Here is a 21,159-nt window from a genome sequence, read left to right as displayed (position 1 = left end):
GCATGTAGTTATGTCTAATGCAGGTATGTGAATAATTACAGGTGTGGCTTTGACCATTTCCATGTAGACGGATGCGAAGAAAAAGACCTTTTGTTTCCTGGCGCTGCTGACTCGAACATCAAAACATCTGGACCAAGGAGTTATTGATAAGAATCCAAGGCAGAGTCCGTATTTATTGAAATAATAAATATAGCATACAAGATTACGAGTTTCGAGGGCAACCCCCCTCTTCTTCAGATCTGAAGAAGAGGAGGGTTGCCCTCGAAACGCGTAATCTTGTATTCTATATTTGATCATTTTTATTATTCATTATTTTAATAAATACGGCTCCTGCCTTGGATTCTTATCAATAACTCCTTGGTCCAGATGTTTTGATGTTCGAGTCAGCAGCACCAGGAAACAAAGGTCTTTGCTACGCATCCGTCTACATGCCTACCCAGGACAGCACATTTACCTGTGGTCCTGCGACCTTCCCGGCATAGCAGCTATCCTCACTTCACCATATCCCATTAACTGGGGTTACACGCCTAATTCACACCTTTTTTAAGGTGAGCAGATATCTAAAGGGATGGTTTTGGTCCCTGAAAAAACTGGTTCATCCAGCTCACCAAGGGTAATACACGAGGCACCATAAACGGTCTTGTTTTTTTCTATTTGACCACAGGTTGACCATTTCCAGGCACTTAGCAGAAGGAAATTTGGTGTCACCCATTAGATGTCCTATTATTGGCAGCTAGCTAACATTGCTTTTCTTTGCAGTGGTGTCATAAACAAAAATCCTGAACTTCTACAGGCTGGAACCATATCATCTTTAGCGATGAATCCATGTTCTGTTTGGGATACAATGACAGTCAGGTTTAAATGGGCACTGTCAGATATAAAAACTTTTGATATGTTATAAAGCATTGCAAAACAATATTTTTAGGATTTCATGTAGAAAAAGCCAGTCAAAAAACTGGCCACTAGGGGGTTCCTCCTGCCTTCTGGGACACATACCAGTCAGAAATGTCCCGCTCATTGCCTACGTCAGGGACGTTTTAATTGATTGCCAGCAGGTCCCGCCCTCCTGTGCTCGCTCCTGGCCCTCTCACTACCTGTGTGAGCGCGTGGCCACCAGGAGCCGAGCGCGCACAACATACATCAGCAGCATCCAGGAAAGTTGGTAAGTGCATATTTTTTCATATTTGCATTTGTGCAAGAAAGGGGGAGTCGTCCACTAGGTGCCCACAGAGGGAGTGGGCGGCTCCCCCCTGGTGTATCGGGTCCCCCGGCAGTATTGCGGCTCCCACCTGGTGTCGCGGTCCCCCGGCGGTGTCGCGGTCCCCCGGCGGTGTTGCAGGATGAAGATGCAGAGATTCAGAGAGTGACAGGTTATGGAAAACACTGTTTCCCAGCCAGGGTGCCTCCAGCTGTTTCAAAATTGCAATTCCCAGCATGCTGGGAGTTGTAGTTTTGCAACAGCTGGAGGCACCCTGTCAGGGAAACAGTGTTCTCCATAACCTGTCACGCTCTGAAACTACAACTCCTATCATGACCTGACAGATATACAGGCTGTCAGGACATGTTGGTTACAGTAAACTTTCTAAAACTACAACTCCTATCATGCCCTTACAGCCTGTATATCTGTCAGGGCACAATAGGAGTTGTAGTTTCAGATACTGACAGGTTACGGTGAGCACTGTTTCCCAGACAGGGTGCCTCCAGCTGTTTCAAAACTGCAACTCCCAGCATGCTAGTAGTTTTGCAACAGCTGGAGGCACCCTGTCAGGGAAACATTGTTCTCCATAACTTGTCACTCTCTGAAACTACAACTCCCATCGTGCCCTGACAGATATACAGGCTGTCAGAACATGATAGGAGTTTTAATTTGATATGATCCGTTCACATACAGTCAATCTGCATTCGCTCTTAAACTACTACTCCTAACATGTCCTGTATATCTGACAGGGCATGATAGGAGTGGTAGTTTTAGAACAGCTGCAGATTGACAGTTTGTGGAGGGATCATATATAACTACCAATCCCAGAGAGGAAAGGGTTACAGATGAGACCCCTGTACTTTGCTGATTGGGGGGGGGGGGGGGGGGGTGGTTATCACACTGAGGAGAAGAGGGACACTCCCCCCTGTTTTTCTGGACTTGTTTTATTGTGAGCAGCATATAAAAGGGAATTCTAAGAGAAATAAAGGCCATATACTCATAAAAATGACATGTACATGATCAGGACGAGGTACTGAGCAACATAGAGCATGTTTTCTTTTTTTGCAGATCTGGCAGGTACGCTTTAAGTATGGAGGCCTTGTGATTATCATTTCAATCCTGCCTTTGCTGTGGAGGAACACTAAGCCCCAACTGTTGTTATTGTTCTGTGGAGCCATTGCAAATGACAGTCGGTCACAGCTTAGCGATATGTGCTGGACATCCTACAGTCACATGTATTGCTTCTTGAGTCAGGGCTTTCAACTGTCATTATTTAGCAGGATCATGCAGGACACAATAGAGGACAGTGCACTGTTACTAATGTATCTTACTAGGTTGGAGGCTTTTTCTTAGAAGTGGCAGATGAAATTCAACACTGATAAATGTAAAGTTATGTACATAGGAGGGGGGGGGGGGGGTGGAATCCATATTGGAATTATACATTAAATAGGAAAATACTGGGGACAACTGACAAGGAAAAGGACAAAGGAGTTTTAGTTGATAGTAAATTTAACTGCAGCAAAAAGAGACAAAAAAAAACAAAAAAAAAAAAACATGGGGTGCATCAAAAGGGGCATAGATGTACACGACAAAGAAATAATTCTACAACTATACAAATCACCAGACCACAAATGGAATACTGTGTACAGTTGAGTTATTAAACATTGTTATACAGGCTGTGCACTCATTACTTTACATTGTAGCAGAGTGTCATTTGTGAGATACTGTATATATTATCAAGTTTTGGGGAATTTTTTTCTGTCAATGAGTGTACATAGACACTGTATATTATAGCTATTGCACTCACTAAAGTTAAGAATTTATGAATTTTCTATACAGTGTTTGCTAATTTTCAAGCAGTATATTTTCAAAGTGCCATGACAGCTTCATCAGGGAACTGGGATCTAATGTTTGGGATCCAAAGCCTTTGCTTTGATTATGTTAAGTTATTCTACACTTCTAAGACCCATTATCAAACTTAAAGCGTTACTGTCATTAGTAAGAAATCATTTAAAAAAATGCTTAACCCCTTAAGGACCAAGCCCATTTTAACCTTAAGGACCAGGCCAATTTTATTTTTGCATTTTCATTCTTTTCCATTCTATAAACTCTTTTATATTTCCATCAACAGACGAGTATGAGGGCTTGTTTTTTGTGCAACCAGTTTTCCTTTGTAATGACATCACTCATTTTACCATAAAATGTATGGCGCAACCAAAAAATATTATTTTTGTTGCGAAATTGAAAAGAAAACCGGAATTTAACAAATTTTGGAAGGTTTCATTTTCACACCGTACAATTTAAGGTAGAAAATTACATGTTTTTTTATTCTGTGGGTCAATACAATTAAAATGATTCCTCTGATTACATACTTTTCTTTTATTATTGAACCACTTTAAAAAAAATCTTTTTAAACAAATTAGTTTAAAATTCCTCTATTTTGATGACCTATAACTTTTTCATTTTTCCATATAAGTGGCGGTATGGGGCTCATTTTTTGCGCCATGATTTGTACTTTTTTTTATACCACATTTGCTTATATAAAACTTTTAATACATTTTTTATTTGTTTTATTATTCAAAAAAGCTGAAATTTTGGAGTTTTTTTTTAAATTTATGCTGTTCACCATACAGGATAATTAACATTTTATTTTGATAGTTTGGACATTTACGCACGCGGCGATACTAAATATGTTTATTAAAAAATGTTTACGCTTTTTGGGGGTAAAATGGGAAAAAGGGACGTTTTACATTTTTGTTGGGGGAGGGTATTTTTCACATTTTTTTACTTTAAAAAATAAACTTTTTATGTCCCCATAGGGGACTATTGATTGCAATCACTTGATTGTAGATACTGAAAAGTGCTATGCATAGGGCATAGCACTGATCAGTGTTATCGGTCATCTTCTGCTCTGGTCTGCTCGATCTCAGACTAGAGCAGAAGACCCCAGGAGACGGCTGGAGGCAGGTGAAGGGACCTCCGGCCTCCACTTTTGATGATTGGATCCCCGCGGCAGATGCAGTGATGTGTATTGATCATGGCATTTGAGGGGTTAATGGAGGACATCTGACCGATTGCTGGTGGGTCCCTGGCTGCTAACAGCAGCCTGGACCTGCCGGGAAGGATGCGAGCACCGATCCGGTGCTTGCATTCATCACAGAGTGAAAATGTACGTCATGGTGTGTTAGGTGTTAAATCAGTGTAGTAATGTGCCCTAAGATCTGTATGCATAATAATATGCATGTGTTAATATGTAAAATACCTTTTGATCTATGTATATCTGTGTGTTTCCCCTGGAGTATGATGAGCTTCTTTCCTCCCCTTCGCCTCTCCCCTGTCATGAGGTCCGCACAAACATTTTTACACTTTCTGCCTAAATGCATGCTCTATATAACTCTAATGCAGGCATGCATGTTCTATATAACTATATAATGTTAATGCAGCCATGTAAAGCTTTATGGTGCAAGGAGAGAAGAAAAACCTGCATTTTTACAGCTTTGTGACCAAAGTGCTTTTTTCTTTTATAACCCTAAAGCAGCCATGCAAACCTATATGGTGCATATACACAAGAAATAAGTTCATAAAATGACCAAAGAGAAACCATTTTGCATATAAAAAATAGTTTAGCACCTTGTATTGCTTGTCACTGTACATGTGAATGCTTCTCCTGAAGAGGCTGCAAGCTGTCTATATCTTGTCTGGATCTCACAGGTATTCTCCTCACACAGTTGAAAGCTGGATTATACACTACTGAGTGACCAGAGGAGAGAGAAAACCACACCTCCACTCCCCCTCCCTTCAGAATGTCGGTCCTTTTCTCAGCAACCAGGACCAAAGAGCCCTAGATACCAGGGTTCGTTTAAAAAATCCAAGCAAGAGACCCCCTAGTGGCCATGTTTTTAAACATTTATTTCACATCTTTAGCAGTAAAAAATTTTCATGAAGTATATTAGGAAAATGCTTAGTTTTTAAGGAAGTATTAAATGGAAAAAAAGTTGTTTCTAACTAAAGTAACCCTTTAATTATAAACTCTTGTTGTTGGTGTCAGTGATACCCCCAACCTGTACCAGGGGCTGATATACCCTCCCTCAGCTACATACTGGTTATTGAACATCTGGGCCCTCAGACAGGCATCAACCAGGATCCATACACCTGTGACAGTATGCTCTTCATTTGTTTGGCTCAATGAATTCACTTGGTGAGATATTTTACTTTACTTGTATGGCATAAGTTTATGAAGCTATCTTGTGTGTGTGCGTTTTTTAAGATAACCTCTGGAGTGACCAAACCCTTGAAGCTGATCCAGACCTTCCTCCAGGATGGAGAACCATTCGGGACACTTCTGGGACTTACTACTGGCATGTGCCAACTGGGACCACTCAATGGCAGCACCCAATGTACAATCCAGGAATGTCAAACAGTTTAGGTACTGTTCAGGAAAAGGTAAATTGTCATGTGTACAGTTGTATATATAGCAGTGCACTTAAAGTGTGCCTGTACTTTTAAAAGAATTTGAAAAACCTGCATGTTTTATTAGAGTAACCCTTCAGTGTGCCAACAGTGAGATTTTAGTGCTCTTACTGCTGTTATTGAGACCCCCCCCCCACCCCCCTTGGTACTCAGCTATGTCTCATCCTCTCCATTTTAGACTTTGAGTTGTTTGTCACGGCACACATTCCTCTCTGCTATGCCCTGATATAGTGCTGGTAAAGTGCACTGATACAGATTTACAGTACACTACTATATATGGCAGATGGGGGTTATGGATGAACTGGGTTTACAACGTGCTACCAGAGCTGAATGAAAGAATCACCAGCAGCACAGTAAAGAAGATTTTATACTGCGCAGTAAACAGTTGCTGCTGCTGCTCCTACTGATAATACTGATCATAAGCCTAAAAGGAGAGGGGAGGGGAGATGACATACATGACGTACATAGTAGGAACATTAGTGATTACACAAGGGACAGCTATATGGGTAATTGAAGATGAGAGGAAAGCCTTGATATAAAGGGGTACTCCGGTGGTATATATATATTTTTTTTTATCAACTGGAGCCAGAAAGTTAAACAGATTCGTGAATTACTTCTATTAAAAAATCTTTATCCTTCCAGTAAATAGCTTTCAAAAAATACAAATCTGATGGGTCAGCTATAACATTTAAACAGTACATGGAGCTTAATAAAATCTGTAAAAATGTAATAAAAACAGCAAAAATTCTAAATGAGAGACAGGTGGCCAAAGAAAGCAAAACTAATCCTAAATATTTTTTTAGATATATAAATGCAAAAAAACCAAGGACAGAGCATGTAGGACCCCTTAATAATGATAATGGGGAGGTTGTCACGGGCAATCAAGAGAAGGCGGAGCTAGTTCTGTATATACTATGGAATATATACTATGGAAGAAGGAGCTGACATTGGACAGGTCAGTGCTGGTAACACATCATGTAATGTACTGAACCGGCTTAATGTAGAAATGGTACAAGGTAAGTTAAGTAATATAAATGTAAGCAAATCTCCAGGGCCAGATGGATTGCACCCAAGAGTTCTTAGAGAACTAAGTTCAGTAATATCTGTACCCCTGTTCATGATATTTAGAGATTCTCTGGTATCTGGTATTGTGCCAAGGGACTGGCGCAAGGCGAATGTGGTGCCAATCTTCAAAAAGGGCTCTAGGTCTTCCCCAGGAAACTATAGACCAGTAAGTTTAACGTGCATTGTGGGTAAATTGTTTGAAAGACTTATACGGGATTACATACAGGAATACATAGGGGATAATAGTATTATAAGTGATAACCAGCATGGGTTTACTAAGGATAGAAGTTGTTAAACCAATCTAATTTGCTTTTATGAAGATGTGAGTAGAAGCCTTGACAGAGGAATGGCTGTGGATATAGTGTTTCTGGATTTTGCTAAAGCATGTGATACTGTCCCTCATAGACGTCTGACAGGTAAGTTAAGGTCTTTGGGTTTGGAAACTTTAGTTTGTAACTGGATTGAACACTGGCTCATGGATCGTACCCAGAGAGTGGTGGTCAATGATTCGTACTCTGATTGGTCCCCGGTTATTAGTGGTGTACCCCAAGGTTCTGTACTGGGCCCGCTGTTGAGACGCGCAACTAAACTAATATGGGGCATGGAACATCTTAGCTATGAGGAGCGATTAAAGGAGTTACAATTGTTTAGTCTTGAGAAGAGACGTTTAAGGGGGGATATGATAAATGTATATAAGTATATTAATGGCCCATACAAAAAATATGGAGAAAAACTGTTCCAGGTTAAACCCCCCCCAAAGGACGAGGGGGCACTGCCTCCGTCTGGAGAAGAAAAGGTTTAGTCTCAAGGGGCGACACGCCTTTCTTACCATAAGAACTGTGAACTTATGGAACAGTCTACCTCAGGAACTGGTCACAGCAGGAAAAATTTACAGCTTTAAAACAGGGTTAGATACATTCCTGGAACAAAATAACATTAATGCTTATGTAGAAATATAAAATCCCATCCCTTCCCCAATATCGCGCCACACCCCTACCCTTCAATTCCCTGGTTGAACTTGATGGACATATGTCTTTTTTTCAACCGTACTAACTATGTAACTATATAACTACTTATTAGAAGCTGTATATTACTTTTTGGGTTTCTTTTTTTTCTGTCCACAGTGCTCTCTGATGGCACCTCTGTCCATATCAGGAACTGTCCAGAGCAGCATAGGTTTGCTATGAGTTCCTGATATGGACAGAGGTGTCAACAGAGAGCAATGTGGACAGAAAAAAAAAAAAAAAAGAAATCCGAAAAGAAGGGAACTTTCTCTGTAATATACAGCCGCTAATAAGTACTGGAAGGATAAAGATTTTTTAAAAGAAGTCATTTACAAATCTATTTAACTTTCTGGCACCAGTTGATAAAAAAAAAAAAAAAATGTTTTCCACCGAAGTACCCCTTTAACTTTCAGGGACAGTGTGGACCCTCTGATGGAGGCAGACAGGCTCATATATTGCAAGTAACACATGTTCTCTCCCTTTCTCCTGTGCATAGTCGTAGCTAAGCCCCAACCCCACTTCTTTAGTTTAGTCTTGATGACTCTGTAACTAGACATGGACTGAACCCAACAACAGGTAGTGTAAAGTAAATTGCAGTGAAATGAGACACCTAGTGGCCAAGACTGTAGAGCTTTTTTTTTTGGGAAAAAGGGTTGATTTTGGTAAATTAAATTACCAATCCCATCTGGAAGAATTCAAATATACTTCTATGCTACTAACACTTGTAAAGAGAAATCGCCAAGATCCGACTGATGTTGGATCTCCACTGATGCCTGGCAATGTAATCCATGCATGGAAGCTGTTTCGGCATCTTCCTTTTAGCACTAGTTTGTCAAATATATCTGGTCATTTTTGCCTGTAGCCACACCTGGGATTTGCAAACCAATTCTCTGTGACAACATGATTTTATCTTTGATTTTTTTCTGGTTTACCTGTCCTTTGCAAAAACCTTTTATATAATGTAGATAATAACGTTACATGTATATATTTAATTTACATTGGTTAAAAAATGTGTATATTTTTAGGTGAAAAATCCCTGTCTTCTCCTTGTAACTATTGCCTGTGTGCAGAGGCAAAATAGAGGAAGTGTGGGCTGTTGAGCACAGCTCTGTGCAGTGAGGACAAGCAGGGCTCCGTGCACTATGGACTAGCAGGGCTCTGTGCAATGAGGACAAACAGGGCTCTGTACACTGAGGACAAGCAGGGCTCTGTACACTGAGGACAAGCAGGGCTCTGTACACTGAGGACAAGCAGGGCTCTGTACACTGAGGACAAGCAGGGCTCTGTACACTGAGGACAAGCAGGGCTCTGTACACTGAGGACAAGCAGGGCTCTGTACACTGAGGACAAGCAGGGCTCTGTACACTGAGGACAAGCAGGGCTCTGTACACTGAGGACAAGCAGGGCTCTGTACACTGAGGACAAGCAGAGCTCTGTACACTGAGGACAAGCGGGGCTCTGTACACTGAGGACAAGCGGGGCTCTGTACACTGAGGACAAGCGGGGCTCTGTGCAGTGAGGACAAGCAGGGCTCTGTGCAGTGAGGACAAGCAGGGCTTTGTGCACTGAGGACAAGCAGGGCTCTGTGCACTGAGGACAAGCAGGGCTCTGTGCACTGAGGACAAGCAGGGCTCTGTACACTGAGGACAAGCAGGGCTCTGTACACTGAGGACAGGCAGGGCTCTGTACACTGAGGACAAGCAGGGCTCTGTACACTGAGGACAAGCAGGGCTCTGTGCAATGAGGACAAGCAGGGCTCTGTGCACTGAGGACAAGCAGGGCTCTGTGCAATGAGGACAAGCAGGGCTCTGTGCACTGAGGACAAGCAGCGCTCTGTACACTGAGGACAAGCAGGGCTCTGTGCAGTGAGGACAAGCAGGGCTCTGTACACTGAGGACAAGCAGGGCTCTGTGCACTGAGGACAAGCAGGGCTCTGTGCAGTGAGGAGAAGAAGGGCTCTGTGCACTGAGGACAAGCAGGGCTCTGTACACTGAGGACAATCAGGGCTCTGTACACTGAGGACAAGCAGGGCTCTGTACACTGAGGACAAGCAGGCCTCTGTGCACTGAGGACAAACAGGGCTCTGTACACTGAGGACAAACAGGGCTCTGTGCAGTGAGGACAAGCAGGGCTCTGTGCACTGAGGACAAGCAGGGCTCTGTGCACTGAGGACAAGCAGCGCTCTGTACACTGAGGACAAGCAGGCCTCTGTGCACTGAGGACAAGCAGCACTCTGTACACTGAGGACAAGCAGGGCTCTGTGCACTGAGGACAAGCAGCACTCTGTACACTGAGGACAAGCAGGGCTCTGTACACTGAGTACAAGCAGGGCTCTGTACACTGAGGACAAGCAGGGCTCTGTACACTGAGGCTTTGTAAAATGCTCCCGACTCACACAGCAGGCTGACTGACAAGCCAGAGCCTGCACAGTTTGTACTGCCTACACTTCTTGTATTTTGTCTCCACACATAGACACACAGGCAATAGCTGCCGGGACAAATTTTTTTACCCAAATATATAAAAAAAAATTTAACCAATGTATATTAAAAAATTTATATATATATTGGTTTAATCTACAGTATATATATAAAGTTTATGCAAATAACAGATACACTTCAAGACTATGCTAAGACAACTTGGGAATGCGCCGTCTCATAGACGGCAATTTTTTTCAGTGCAGAGTCCGCAGAAAAAACTGGCATGTCCATTCTTTCTGTTGACACTGGAATGTGAATTTCCATATGTTTCCGGTGCAGAAATTCTGCTATGTGCACTGCGCAGCAGAATCAATGGGATTCAATGCTGCGGCAGAATCTCTGTACAGAATTTCATTGCGGAATTCCGCCCAAAAATTCTGGAATCTGAACAAAGTCTAACAGTTTCCTACTCTGTGAATTTTGTGTGTTATCTAAGTCATACTTTAAAGGACCAATGCATAGAATATTGACTTAAATTAACACTTCTTTTCATGCTCAGAAAGTTCACAGGATGTCAATCACTAATGGCTCTCCTGCTCAGCCTTTTCCTGACACAGCATCTGGTTCAGACAGGAGGTAAGGCGATCCATATTAATAATTAGGGTTCCGCTCTAATGTGTTGTAATGTTATATACACTGAAGTCATGAATACCTGTTTTGAATTTCATTTTTTTCTTTACAGGCATTCTCTTCAATGGCATGATGAAGATCTATTTCGCAATATCAATGAACCAGATAGTAAGGTAATAATATTATTTGTAAAAAACCTTAAATATGAAATAGCACCATGTCAACAAGACAATCCTTCAATTCATTGGGGGAGATTTATCAAAGTTGTCTATGTCCCGCATCAATATACAGGGTGGGCCATTTATATGGATACACCTTAATAAAATGGGAATGTTGGTGATATTAACTTCCTGTTTGTGGCACATTAGTATATGTGAGGGGGGAAACTTTTCAAGATGGGTGGTGACCATGGCAGCCATTTTGAAGTCGGCCATTTTGAATCCAACTTTTGTTTTTTCAATAGGAAGAGGGTCATGTGACACATCCAACTTATTGGGAATTTCAGGAGAAAAACAATGATGTGCTTGGTTTTAACAGTTCAATGTGCTGCCCATTGTGTTGGATTGTCAATGCAACCCTCTTCTCCCACTCTTCACACACTGATAGCAACACCGCAGGAGAAATGCTACCACAGGCTTCCAGTATCCGTAGTTTCAGGTGCTGCACATCTCGTATCTTCACAGCATAGTTAATTGCCTTCAGATGACCCCAAAGATAAAAGTCTAAGGGGGTCAGATCGGGAGACCTTAGGGGCCATTCAACTGGCCCACGACGACCAATCCACTTTCCAGGAAACTGTTCATCTATGAATGCTCGGACCATAATGTGGTGGTGCACCATCTTGCTGGAAAACTCAGGGAATGTGCCAGCTTCAGTGCATAAAGAGGGAAACACATCAAGTGGATTGGTCATCGTGGGCCAGTTGGATTAAAAATGGCCGACTTCAAAATAGCCGCCATGGTCACCACCCCTCTTGAAAAGTTTCCCCCCTCACATATACTTATATGCCACAAACAGGAAGTTAATATCACCAACCATTCCCATTTTATTACGGTGTATCCATATAAATTGCCCACCCTGTAGACTAAACTACAGAGTGTTAGGCTGATCTATTGTGCACCTAATTTATCAAAAAGCGCACGAGTGCTCTTGATAAATTCTGCGCACAGACTTCGGGATCTATGCTTTAGACTGTATTTAAACCTGCTCCAGCATGGTCTGACATTTCAGCGTATTTTCAGCCAATACGACTTGTCGCAGGAGAGTCGCTTTTGATAAATTCTGCACCAATGCATTTTTCTGTCTAAAATAGACTAGAATGCATCATGTTCTAAAAATCCTTTAAAACAAAAGTCGCGAAAAAGTCGCACATATTTAGACTGCGACTTTCTTTGCGACAAATTTAGACAGGAAAAACCAGTCTAAACCCTTTGATAAATCTCCCCCATTGTGTCTATAAAAATGTATTGATTTATTTTGATTTTACAATATAGTGTGCATTCTCTGACCTCATTTACCTACAATCGGTCTTCTTTATTTTGAACATTGGGGGAGATTCATCAAGACCTGTGCTGAGAAAAAATCGACCAGTTGCCCATAGCGACCAATCAGATCGCTTTTTATTTTATTTTTCAGAGGCCTTTTCAAAAATCAAAGAAGTGATCTGATTGGTTGCTATGGGCAACTGGTCAACTTTTCCTCTGCACAAGTTTTGATGAATCTCCTTCAATTTCTTTTCTTTACAATTTTGTTCTGTAGTAACACTTATGGAAAGAATTCTCTGTACCACTGGCTCATCTGAAGAGGCAAGAACTATGTAAAAAGAAAGTCTTATACAGTACATTATGTGGCGTATATAGGAAAGAGATACTAAGAGTGTACAAAGTATAAATCCTCCCCTATCAATATCTGTATCTAAACTGAATAATATATTTTTCCGTTTAGAGTTTTTCAGTTCAATGTCTGGGATGGGTAGAAATTCCAGAAGAGGATCTGGCTCCTGGGAAGAGCAGTATTACTGTGAATAACTGTATCCAGCAACTTGCCCATACTAAATGTGACAGTAGTGACGTGTCATCAAATGAGGTGTGAAACTATTATATATATATACTTTGTTTACTAATAACTACTTTGTGTCCAGTTGTATCTAGTTAATGAAAAATCACATATAATAATTAAAGGGGTATTCCCAATATATATAACTTACTAATATAGTGTTGTCACAAATTGCACTAGCTTTAGGGTGCTTTTGCGTGATTCACCCTGACAGGAAGTTGTGTAGTTTTTTTCATTTTCAATGTGGTATTGTCTCAGCAGCTACCTAGTTCCTCCCTCTCTCTCAAGACAACACATCATCATATGTCTCAGGAGATATGGCTGGATCTTGTCTGTGAGCTTCAGCCCTGGCCCCTGAGTGATGTCACCACCTCTGACCAGCCCCTCCAGCCTACATCACCATAGTCCTCCAGTCATACACACATAGGTTGTACAAGTCTGTGTTCTTAAACATATTTAAAATCATCCATGAATATGTTCTTAGAGGACCACTGTTATTATGAATTTTACAGTCTGTAGACAATGCCTTTTATATACTTACTGGATTGTATGGTTACATATGTGCTTGAGATCTGACATCTTTTAGAGACCATCAATGCTGACATATGTATACAGTCAAAGGTAGTGGTCAAAGGTCATTGGTTAAAATATCTGCTGCATAACATATTACTATTGTAGTCAGTGATATCACCGCTATTGAAAGTTGATGACAGGGCTGCCATCAGAAATCGTGGGGCCCCTTACACAACCCCCAGTGGCCCGCCCCCAAATCTGTATCAGGGCCCACCATGCAATTTTATTGCACCAGTGTATAAGGAGGAAATGTTGCCATCATACATACTACCAGTATACATGGCGAAATACTATCACCGTACATATTACAATAATACTGTTACTGACCAAATCCTGTATACTGAGACTAATATTACCAATAATACCAGTATACAAGGAGGAATATTATCACCATACATATTACCATCATACTGTTACTGATCAATTCTGTATACTAAAACCAATATTAACAATAATACCAGTATACAAGGAGGGAATATTATCACCATACATATTACAATAATACTGTTACTGACCAAATCCTGTACACTGAGACTAAAATTACCTATAATACCAGAAGACAAGGAGAAATATTCCCCCCATATAGTGGTAGATAGCAGCTCTACACAGGCTCTGCGACACACCTCTAGAGACACAAAGGTGACGCTTTCCTAATTGGAGTCGTTCAGTTTCCATTTTCTTTCCCATCCAGCGTCATTATGATTTCTTCCAGACACAATTCATCTCCACAGAACCTGTCAAACAAATATTTTAGGTTCCTTTCTCCAGCACAATGCTACCTCTCCCCATGTGTATTGCCCACTTTGTGCCCCCATAGAGTTGAAGGCCCATTCTGTGCACCCATATTAATTGTAGGCACCCTCTATTCCAGCTTACCTCCTATATAGATGTAGCGCCCCCTCTGTGCTAGCTTGCCCCTTATATAGTTATAGGATCCCCTATGTGCCAGCTTGCCTCCTATATAGTTATAGGACCCCCTATGTGCCAGTTTTCTCCTATATAGTTATAGGGCCCCCTCTGTGCCAGCTTGCCCCATATATTATATATGAGGCAAGTTGGCACAGAGGGAGCCCTACAACTATATAGGGGGCAAACTGGCACATAGGGGGGCCTATAATTATATAGGAGGAAAGCTGGCACATAGGGGGTCCTATAACTATATAAGGGGCAAGCTGGCACAGAGGGGGCCCTACAACTATATATAATACATAGTTATAGGGCCCCCTCTGTGCCAGCTTGCACTCATACTTTAAGGGCTGTGGCCCCTAGACATTAGAGCCCCCATACTGCCATATATGCTTCTGTGCTTCACTACTCTGGGGTCGGGAACTACTGCTATGGCCCATAGCAGTAGCGACAGACCCCAGACCTGAGGAGCAGTGGAGCACAGGTTACTAATACAGGCTGAAGCAGTAGCACCCGAACTCCAACCGCTCTTCAAGTGGCGCTCTGCACTATGTCATGCCAGCTGATGTCAGGACCCAGGGCTGCATAAAGAGAAAGAGAACATGCCAGTGGTGGCCCAGTATGGGAGTTGTGACCCTGTACCATTGCTGCCCTGTTAGGCAGCCTATCAGAGTCTCCCCTATAAAAGCCCTGGGACGAGTTTCTTCTCTCTCTTTCTGCTGAGTTGCAGTGCAGTCAAGTCCTAGAGTCCAGCAGCCACAGTTCTACAAGTAAGCTACAACCACAGCGTTGTCAGTCTCAAGTCAAGTCAGTCACAGTCATCTATTGTCAAGTCAGAGTGGCCTGCACTAAAATTGTCCAAATCTACTGCAAGTCCCAGCAAGCCCTTAAGGTCTCTGAAGTCACTGGTCACCTCCGTGGGCCTGGCTGAACTGCATAGACTGTACCATCTGTCACTCAGTAGAGTTATCGTTGTGCATAACTTGGCGTCTGAGTCATTATTGCCCCCGTGCCTAGCCCAGGATTCAGCGGTATACCTTTGGGCGGTATTGAGGATAAACCGCACCTTGGCATCACGAATACAAGGGGTTATTGCCATCTGCCCCTAGGGTAATTCCATCTGCCCTGCATCTCACACCCTCAACCACAACATTTGGCATCCTACGAACAGGATACGGGTGTGCGCCTTATGCCTAAAGTCCTCCCCCAGTCTGAACTGTGTCCAGAATTGTCAGAGAATCGCATGCCGATGCAAATAAAATTTGCGCCAGAAAGTGTACGGGACTTTGCCAGTGAAAAGTGTTTTACCTGAGGCACTTGTGAAATAGAGGGGGAGGTGAAGAAAGGACTGTTATTTGCCATTGTGAACTGTAGAGAGTCAGTACCTGAAAGGGTTAACTCGGTCCGGTGTTTCCCGCGTGCGCGAGCAGTCGCAGCTCCACCCCTCAGTCCTTAGCGGTGACGCCTCTTCAGTACAGCAAGGAGGAACCAAAGAGCCTCCCTGTGTTGCACAGGGGAAGATTTTGCTGACTGGACCAAAATCAGAAGTTCCCTGGGCGCAGCCATATTGGAAGCTCTGGCTGCTGCACTTATCTCTGCTGTTATCTGTCAAGCACCCGTGCAGCGCAGACTCTGCAAACACCAAAGATTGTCAGTATTAAGTCTACGGTGCCAGTAGCTGTCAGCATTAACCTCTTGGTGGCCACAAGTCTGGTCGCAAGACTATCCATAACCGGGTGCCTGCATAATAGAGGGGGAGCATCCATTACAGTACCCCCATTGGTCAAGTCAAAGCCGCTGCAGCGCTTCAGTAAGCATCTTAAAAGGGAATGCATCTTCTTTCTCTTAAAGCGACAGAGCACTCAAAAATCAACAGGATGTCAGAACCCAGCTCTCCAGATCAACAAGGTGGCAGCGCCCCTTCATCTCCAGCACTCGAGGTCATCACCTGCCCCAGTAGTCGAGACCCTGCCCGCCCTACCTGCAGTCAACATCAACAGTCCTGGTGTTCCAGCGTCTGCACCTGTATTCATGGGGAACCTGTCCTCCCTACCTACAATAGAGACCCCTTCACCTTGAGGGATTTCAAAGAGAGGATCCAGAGTTTGTTTGTCTTTTACTCTTTCCATCCTAATTAACAGGTGCAATTGCTGACAGGACAACTACAGGGGCCAGCGTTAGAGGAAGTCAGCACCTGGCCAGCCTCCGAGAAGGCGACTGTAGAGCAGATCTTTGAAGTACTGTACTAGGTATTTGAGTAACATTCTCCATCAGAGGTACGTCTCCAGCTGTATGAGAGGCGACAAAAGCCAGCTGAAACCTCGAGAGCGTATGCTGTAGCTCTACAGAATGCCCTAGAGACTGTCCAGAAGCTAGATAGTATTACTCCCGAGCAGGGCAACAAGGTGTCAATGATGGGGTTCACAATAACTGGGACAAAGCCCAGTTGAGAATGCTAGCGGTCCAAAACCCCAGCATGTCATTTCGCGCTTTCAAAAGACTGGCTATCGAAGTGATTGAGTCCGGGACTGAGTTAGATGAAACTTGTACTCCCCTTACACTTGTTCAAGAGCTGGTAGCCAGGCCTATACCATCACTGTCCCCTGTCCCCGCCCCAGTACATCCCACTGCCAGTCACTGCAGCATTAGATCTGCAGAGCGTTATGCAGGACATTGAGCAATTGACCAAGGCTGTTAAGGAGCTTGCCACCCAGCCTGCTCCACCTTACCGTGAACCACCCTTACCCAGGAAACCTGCCCCTGCTCCCCACAATCCCAATTACCATTATCCTCCACCCAATAGATATTCAGGGACTCAGAGACCTTTCTGCACCTTTTGTAACAAGCCCAGCCATTAGAAAATGCAGTGCTGGGATTTAAACGGATTCACCCTGAGGTCGAGGACCAGCCCTCAGGAAAACAGTCACCAGGTCCAACCCCGAGCGACCTAAATCAGGACTTTATGTGTCTTCCATATCTAAACGTGTTTTCTATCAGCATTGGGATGTCCGTATATTGTGTGAGCCTGATGATGTTAATTTCCAAGTAGTTGCAGGTAATGGGCAACCAGTCCCCAGACATGGATACTGGGAGCCAACCATTAAATTGGGTGAACATGTACTTCCAGGGCAGGGAGTGATTGTAACTAATGTGACAGATAAGGGGTCTGTTGAGGTTATATTGGGGATGAACATTATGAAAAACTGTTTCACTGAGATATTGTAAACGGCCTTGTATGCTTCTCTTCCCCATAAGTCCCCTTCAGACCAGCGGGCTGTACAACATAACTTGAAAGTCCTACAAGTGGAACAGAAGTTTGCCAACAAGCAAGGTGAAATCTGCAGAGTACGAGTTCAAACCATCATCTGGTGCCGTGCACATCACGGAGTCAAGAATAGAGACTATCAGGCCCTGCTGGAAGCTATGCAGTTGGAAGATCATCCTCTTGTCCAAGGTGCCAGAAGTCTCATCACTGTAACCAACGGGATAGTCCCGATGCGGTTAGTAAATCTGTCTGATTCTGCTACTGTCTTACCCAAATACACTCCGGTAGCTCAGCTGTACCTCCTAGAGTCGAAGGACATTGTGACAGAACGTCTGGTGGCCTGACAGCTCAAGTGGCCGAAGGATCCAGTGTGAGCCCTCCAGAGCCCTGGTGAGTGCAACTCCAGGTTGGAGACGACACTACCCCAAGGGACCAAGTCAATGGGATCATCAATGTCGCCAGGAGGTACCATGAGGCTTTCAGCAAGCACCCCACAGACTTTGGGCAGACTTCAATGATCCAGCACCGAATCCTCACAGGTGACAGCCCACCTATCAAGGAAAGACACCGTACGGTCGCGCCAGGCATGTATCAGACTGTTAAGAAGATGCTGGCCGACAAGAAAGAGGCAGATGTGATCCAAGAAAGTCAGAGCCCCTGGGCGGTGCCACTTGTCCTGGTCAAGAAGAAAGATGGCACCATCTGCTTCTGTGTTCACTACAGGATACTGAACAACATTACACATAAAGATGCTTATCCTTTGCCAAGGATCGAGGAGTCACTCGCAGCCCTGGGGTCTGATGCTTACTTCTCCACCCTGGACTTAACCAGCAGATACTGGCAAGTGCCCATGGCCGTGGAGGACCGGGAAAAGACCGCCTTTGTGATACCCATGGGACTGTTCGAGTTTAAAAGTATGCCGTTCCAGCTTCTGATGGAAGAGTGCCTGGGCCATCTGAATTTTAAAAGTGTCCTATTGTACCTGGATGATGTCATTGTGTATTCCAAGTCCTACCAGGAACACATCAGCCATCTGTCAGATGTCCTTCAAGTCCTAATCAAGCATGGATTTAAGATTAAACCATCAAAGTGTCATTTGCTCAAACCTCAAGTCCATTACTTGGGTCATGTTGTCAGCGCAGAGGGAGCCCAGCCCAATCATGAAAAGGTGAAAGTTGTCAAGAACTGGCCAATCCCACGCACAGTGAAAGATGTCAGGAGCTTCCTGGGATTTGCTGGCTACTACCGCCGCTTCATCCCACACTTCACCCAGATTGCAGAACCCCTCACAGCTCTCCTACGGGGTGCGGCGAAAGAGAATTATAATAGAAGACTACCGATTGAATGGGCCCGAGAGCAAGAGACAGCTTTCCGAGCTCTTAAACATTTGTTGACAGAACCACCCATCCTGGCGTTTCCATACTACAGTCAGCCATTCCGGCTTTACACTGATGCCAGTTTTGAACGTCTGGGAGCCGTCCTATCCCAGGTCAAGGATGGACAACAGCAAGTAATTGCTTATGCCAGTCGTAACCTGCAAAGAGCAGAGAAGAACGATGCTAATTACAGCTCATTTAACTTGGAACTTCTTGCCCTGGTTTGGCCCGTGAACGAAAAGTTCAAAGACTATTTGGCCACCACACCATTCACTGTCTACATGGATAATAACCCATTAGCCCACCTGAACACTGCCAATTTGGGTGCCATTTAACAGCGATGGGCTACAAGATTGGCCAATTACAGCTTTACTATCAAGTACAGAAGTAGCAAGTCAAATATCAATGCCTATGTACTATCTCGAATGACCCCAGGCGAAGAACCACCTGTCAAAGACGTGTGGGAAGACGTGGAGATGCCCCTATTTTATCAATGGTTTGTGAACCAGAATGTTGTGACCGAAAAGGTTAAAAAAAAAACTGTTCACCTGGAAGACCCTCCAAGATAAAAATCAAGCCATATGAGATTTCTTGGACTACCTTCTGGTGAAAAAGGTACCAACCCATCTACGCCGGGCCCAGTGTGATTATGAGCTGAAACGTCTGTGGTGACAGAGGAAGCGACTGTTTGTGCACAAAGGACTGTTGAACCGAAATTCTTTGGATCCAGTCTCTGGTGATCGACTTAATCAGATTCTGGTTCCCCGAAGAGACGCGGCGATGGTCCTCAACACATATCATGATCAGTCAGGACACTTTGGAGTCCACAAGACCAAAGCCCCTGTCAGGCGAAGATTCTATTGGATTGGAATACGGAGTGACATTGAGAAATGGTGCAGTGAATGTGCATTCTGTAATGTCACCAAGAATGTGCGCAAGGACGCCAGAGCACCCATCCATTCCATCCAGAGTGAAAGGCCCAACCAGTTGATCGCACTAGACCATGTCAAATTGTCTCCTACTTGGTCTGGGTATACTTATGCTCTCACCGTGGTGGATCATTACTCCAAATGGGTTGTCGTTGTACCCGTCAAAGATCCCACAGCCAAGACTGCCGCCCAGATGTTGTACTCCAATTGGGTGCAGACCCTTGGGTTTCTGAAGTCTGCCCTAACAGTCCAAGGAATGGCCTTCGGGGCCCAACTCTTCCAAGAGTTATGTCAATTCCATGCTTGCAAGAAACTCCGGACTACCGCTTATCACCCCCAGGAGAACGGGCTCTGTGAGTGCATCAATCAAGCCTTTATCCACATGTTGCGAGCAGCCTCTGTGTCAAGACAAGAAGAGTGGCCCCGACTGCTGCCCGAATTACTGGAGATGTATAACAACACAGTCCATTGTTCTACGGGGTATACTGCTTTCTACTTGATGATGGGCGACATGGACAGCTGCCTAAAGACCAGACATTTGGGCTCCAGGCCCCATTCAACAACTCTCCGCAAGCCTCCCTGGAATGGGCCTCTGACTCAACAGAGACAACAAGAGTACTATAACCGACATGCCTCTGCCAAATCACTTCAATTGGGCGACAAAGTTTGGTTACGGAAGTTTCCAAGGACTATCAAGTTTGACTCTATCTGGGAGACACAACCACACACGGTGACGGCCATACCCTATCCTGAGTCTGATGTGTACGAAGTACAAAAACCTGGGTATGAGCCACAAGTCGTTCACCGAAATCAAATCATGCCTGAGAAAAGATCTACCAGTGCTCCCAGCACCGCCTCCTCCAGCTGTCAGACCTGCAAGAGATTACAACCCAGCGAGGGAATCCAAACATCTGTGGATTTCCCCATGTTTTCTCCAAATCAGCCTGCGATCTTCTGTGTCTCACCAACCCTGGGGCTGGTGAGACACAGGTGGTGTTGCGCACATCCCAAAGGTCGACACAGGGACAAATACCAGCTAGGTACAGAGAATAAGGCCTGGTACCATGTATAAAGTTGTACAACATATATTCCAATCTAGTCAGTTCACACATAACTAATTTAGTAATGTACATAGAGCTTGGATATAGACTAGTCACATGTAACAGCTAGTTAGGACTGTAGCCAAGATGTATATTACCAGTCCACAATTGTCTAATGTACATATATCTAATTGTTTTCCCAGTCCACATGTACAGGGTAATCTACTGGCC

At 43.9% G+C, this 21,159-nt stretch overlaps 1 protein-coding gene across 1 annotated transcript in view; it reads left to right on the top strand.

The window, feature by feature from the left end:
- The window catches only part of APBB3 (amyloid beta precursor protein binding family B member 3), a 129,621-nt gene that overhangs the window by 44,464 nt on the left and 63,998 nt on the right, over positions 1 to 21,159 (top strand). The window contains exons 2-5 of the mRNA XM_056516707.1: positions 5,466 to 5,641; positions 10,714 to 10,790; positions 10,897 to 10,957; positions 12,729 to 12,869. Of these exons, the coding sequence (XP_056372682.1) occupies positions 5,466 to 5,641; positions 10,714 to 10,790; positions 10,897 to 10,957; positions 12,729 to 12,869 (455 nt within the window). The remainder of the gene's footprint in view (positions 1 to 5,465; positions 5,642 to 10,713; positions 10,791 to 10,896; positions 10,958 to 12,728; positions 12,870 to 21,159) is intronic.

The sequence above is a fragment of the Hyla sarda genome, chromosome 4, assembly GCF_029499605.1.
Source record: "Hyla sarda isolate aHylSar1 chromosome 4, aHylSar1.hap1, whole genome shotgun sequence".
NCBI classification, from domain to species: domain Eukaryota; kingdom Metazoa; phylum Chordata; class Amphibia; order Anura; family Hylidae; genus Hyla; species Hyla sarda.
Note: the sequence above shows the minus strand (reverse complement) of the source record. Positions and strands in the feature narration are given on the sequence as shown.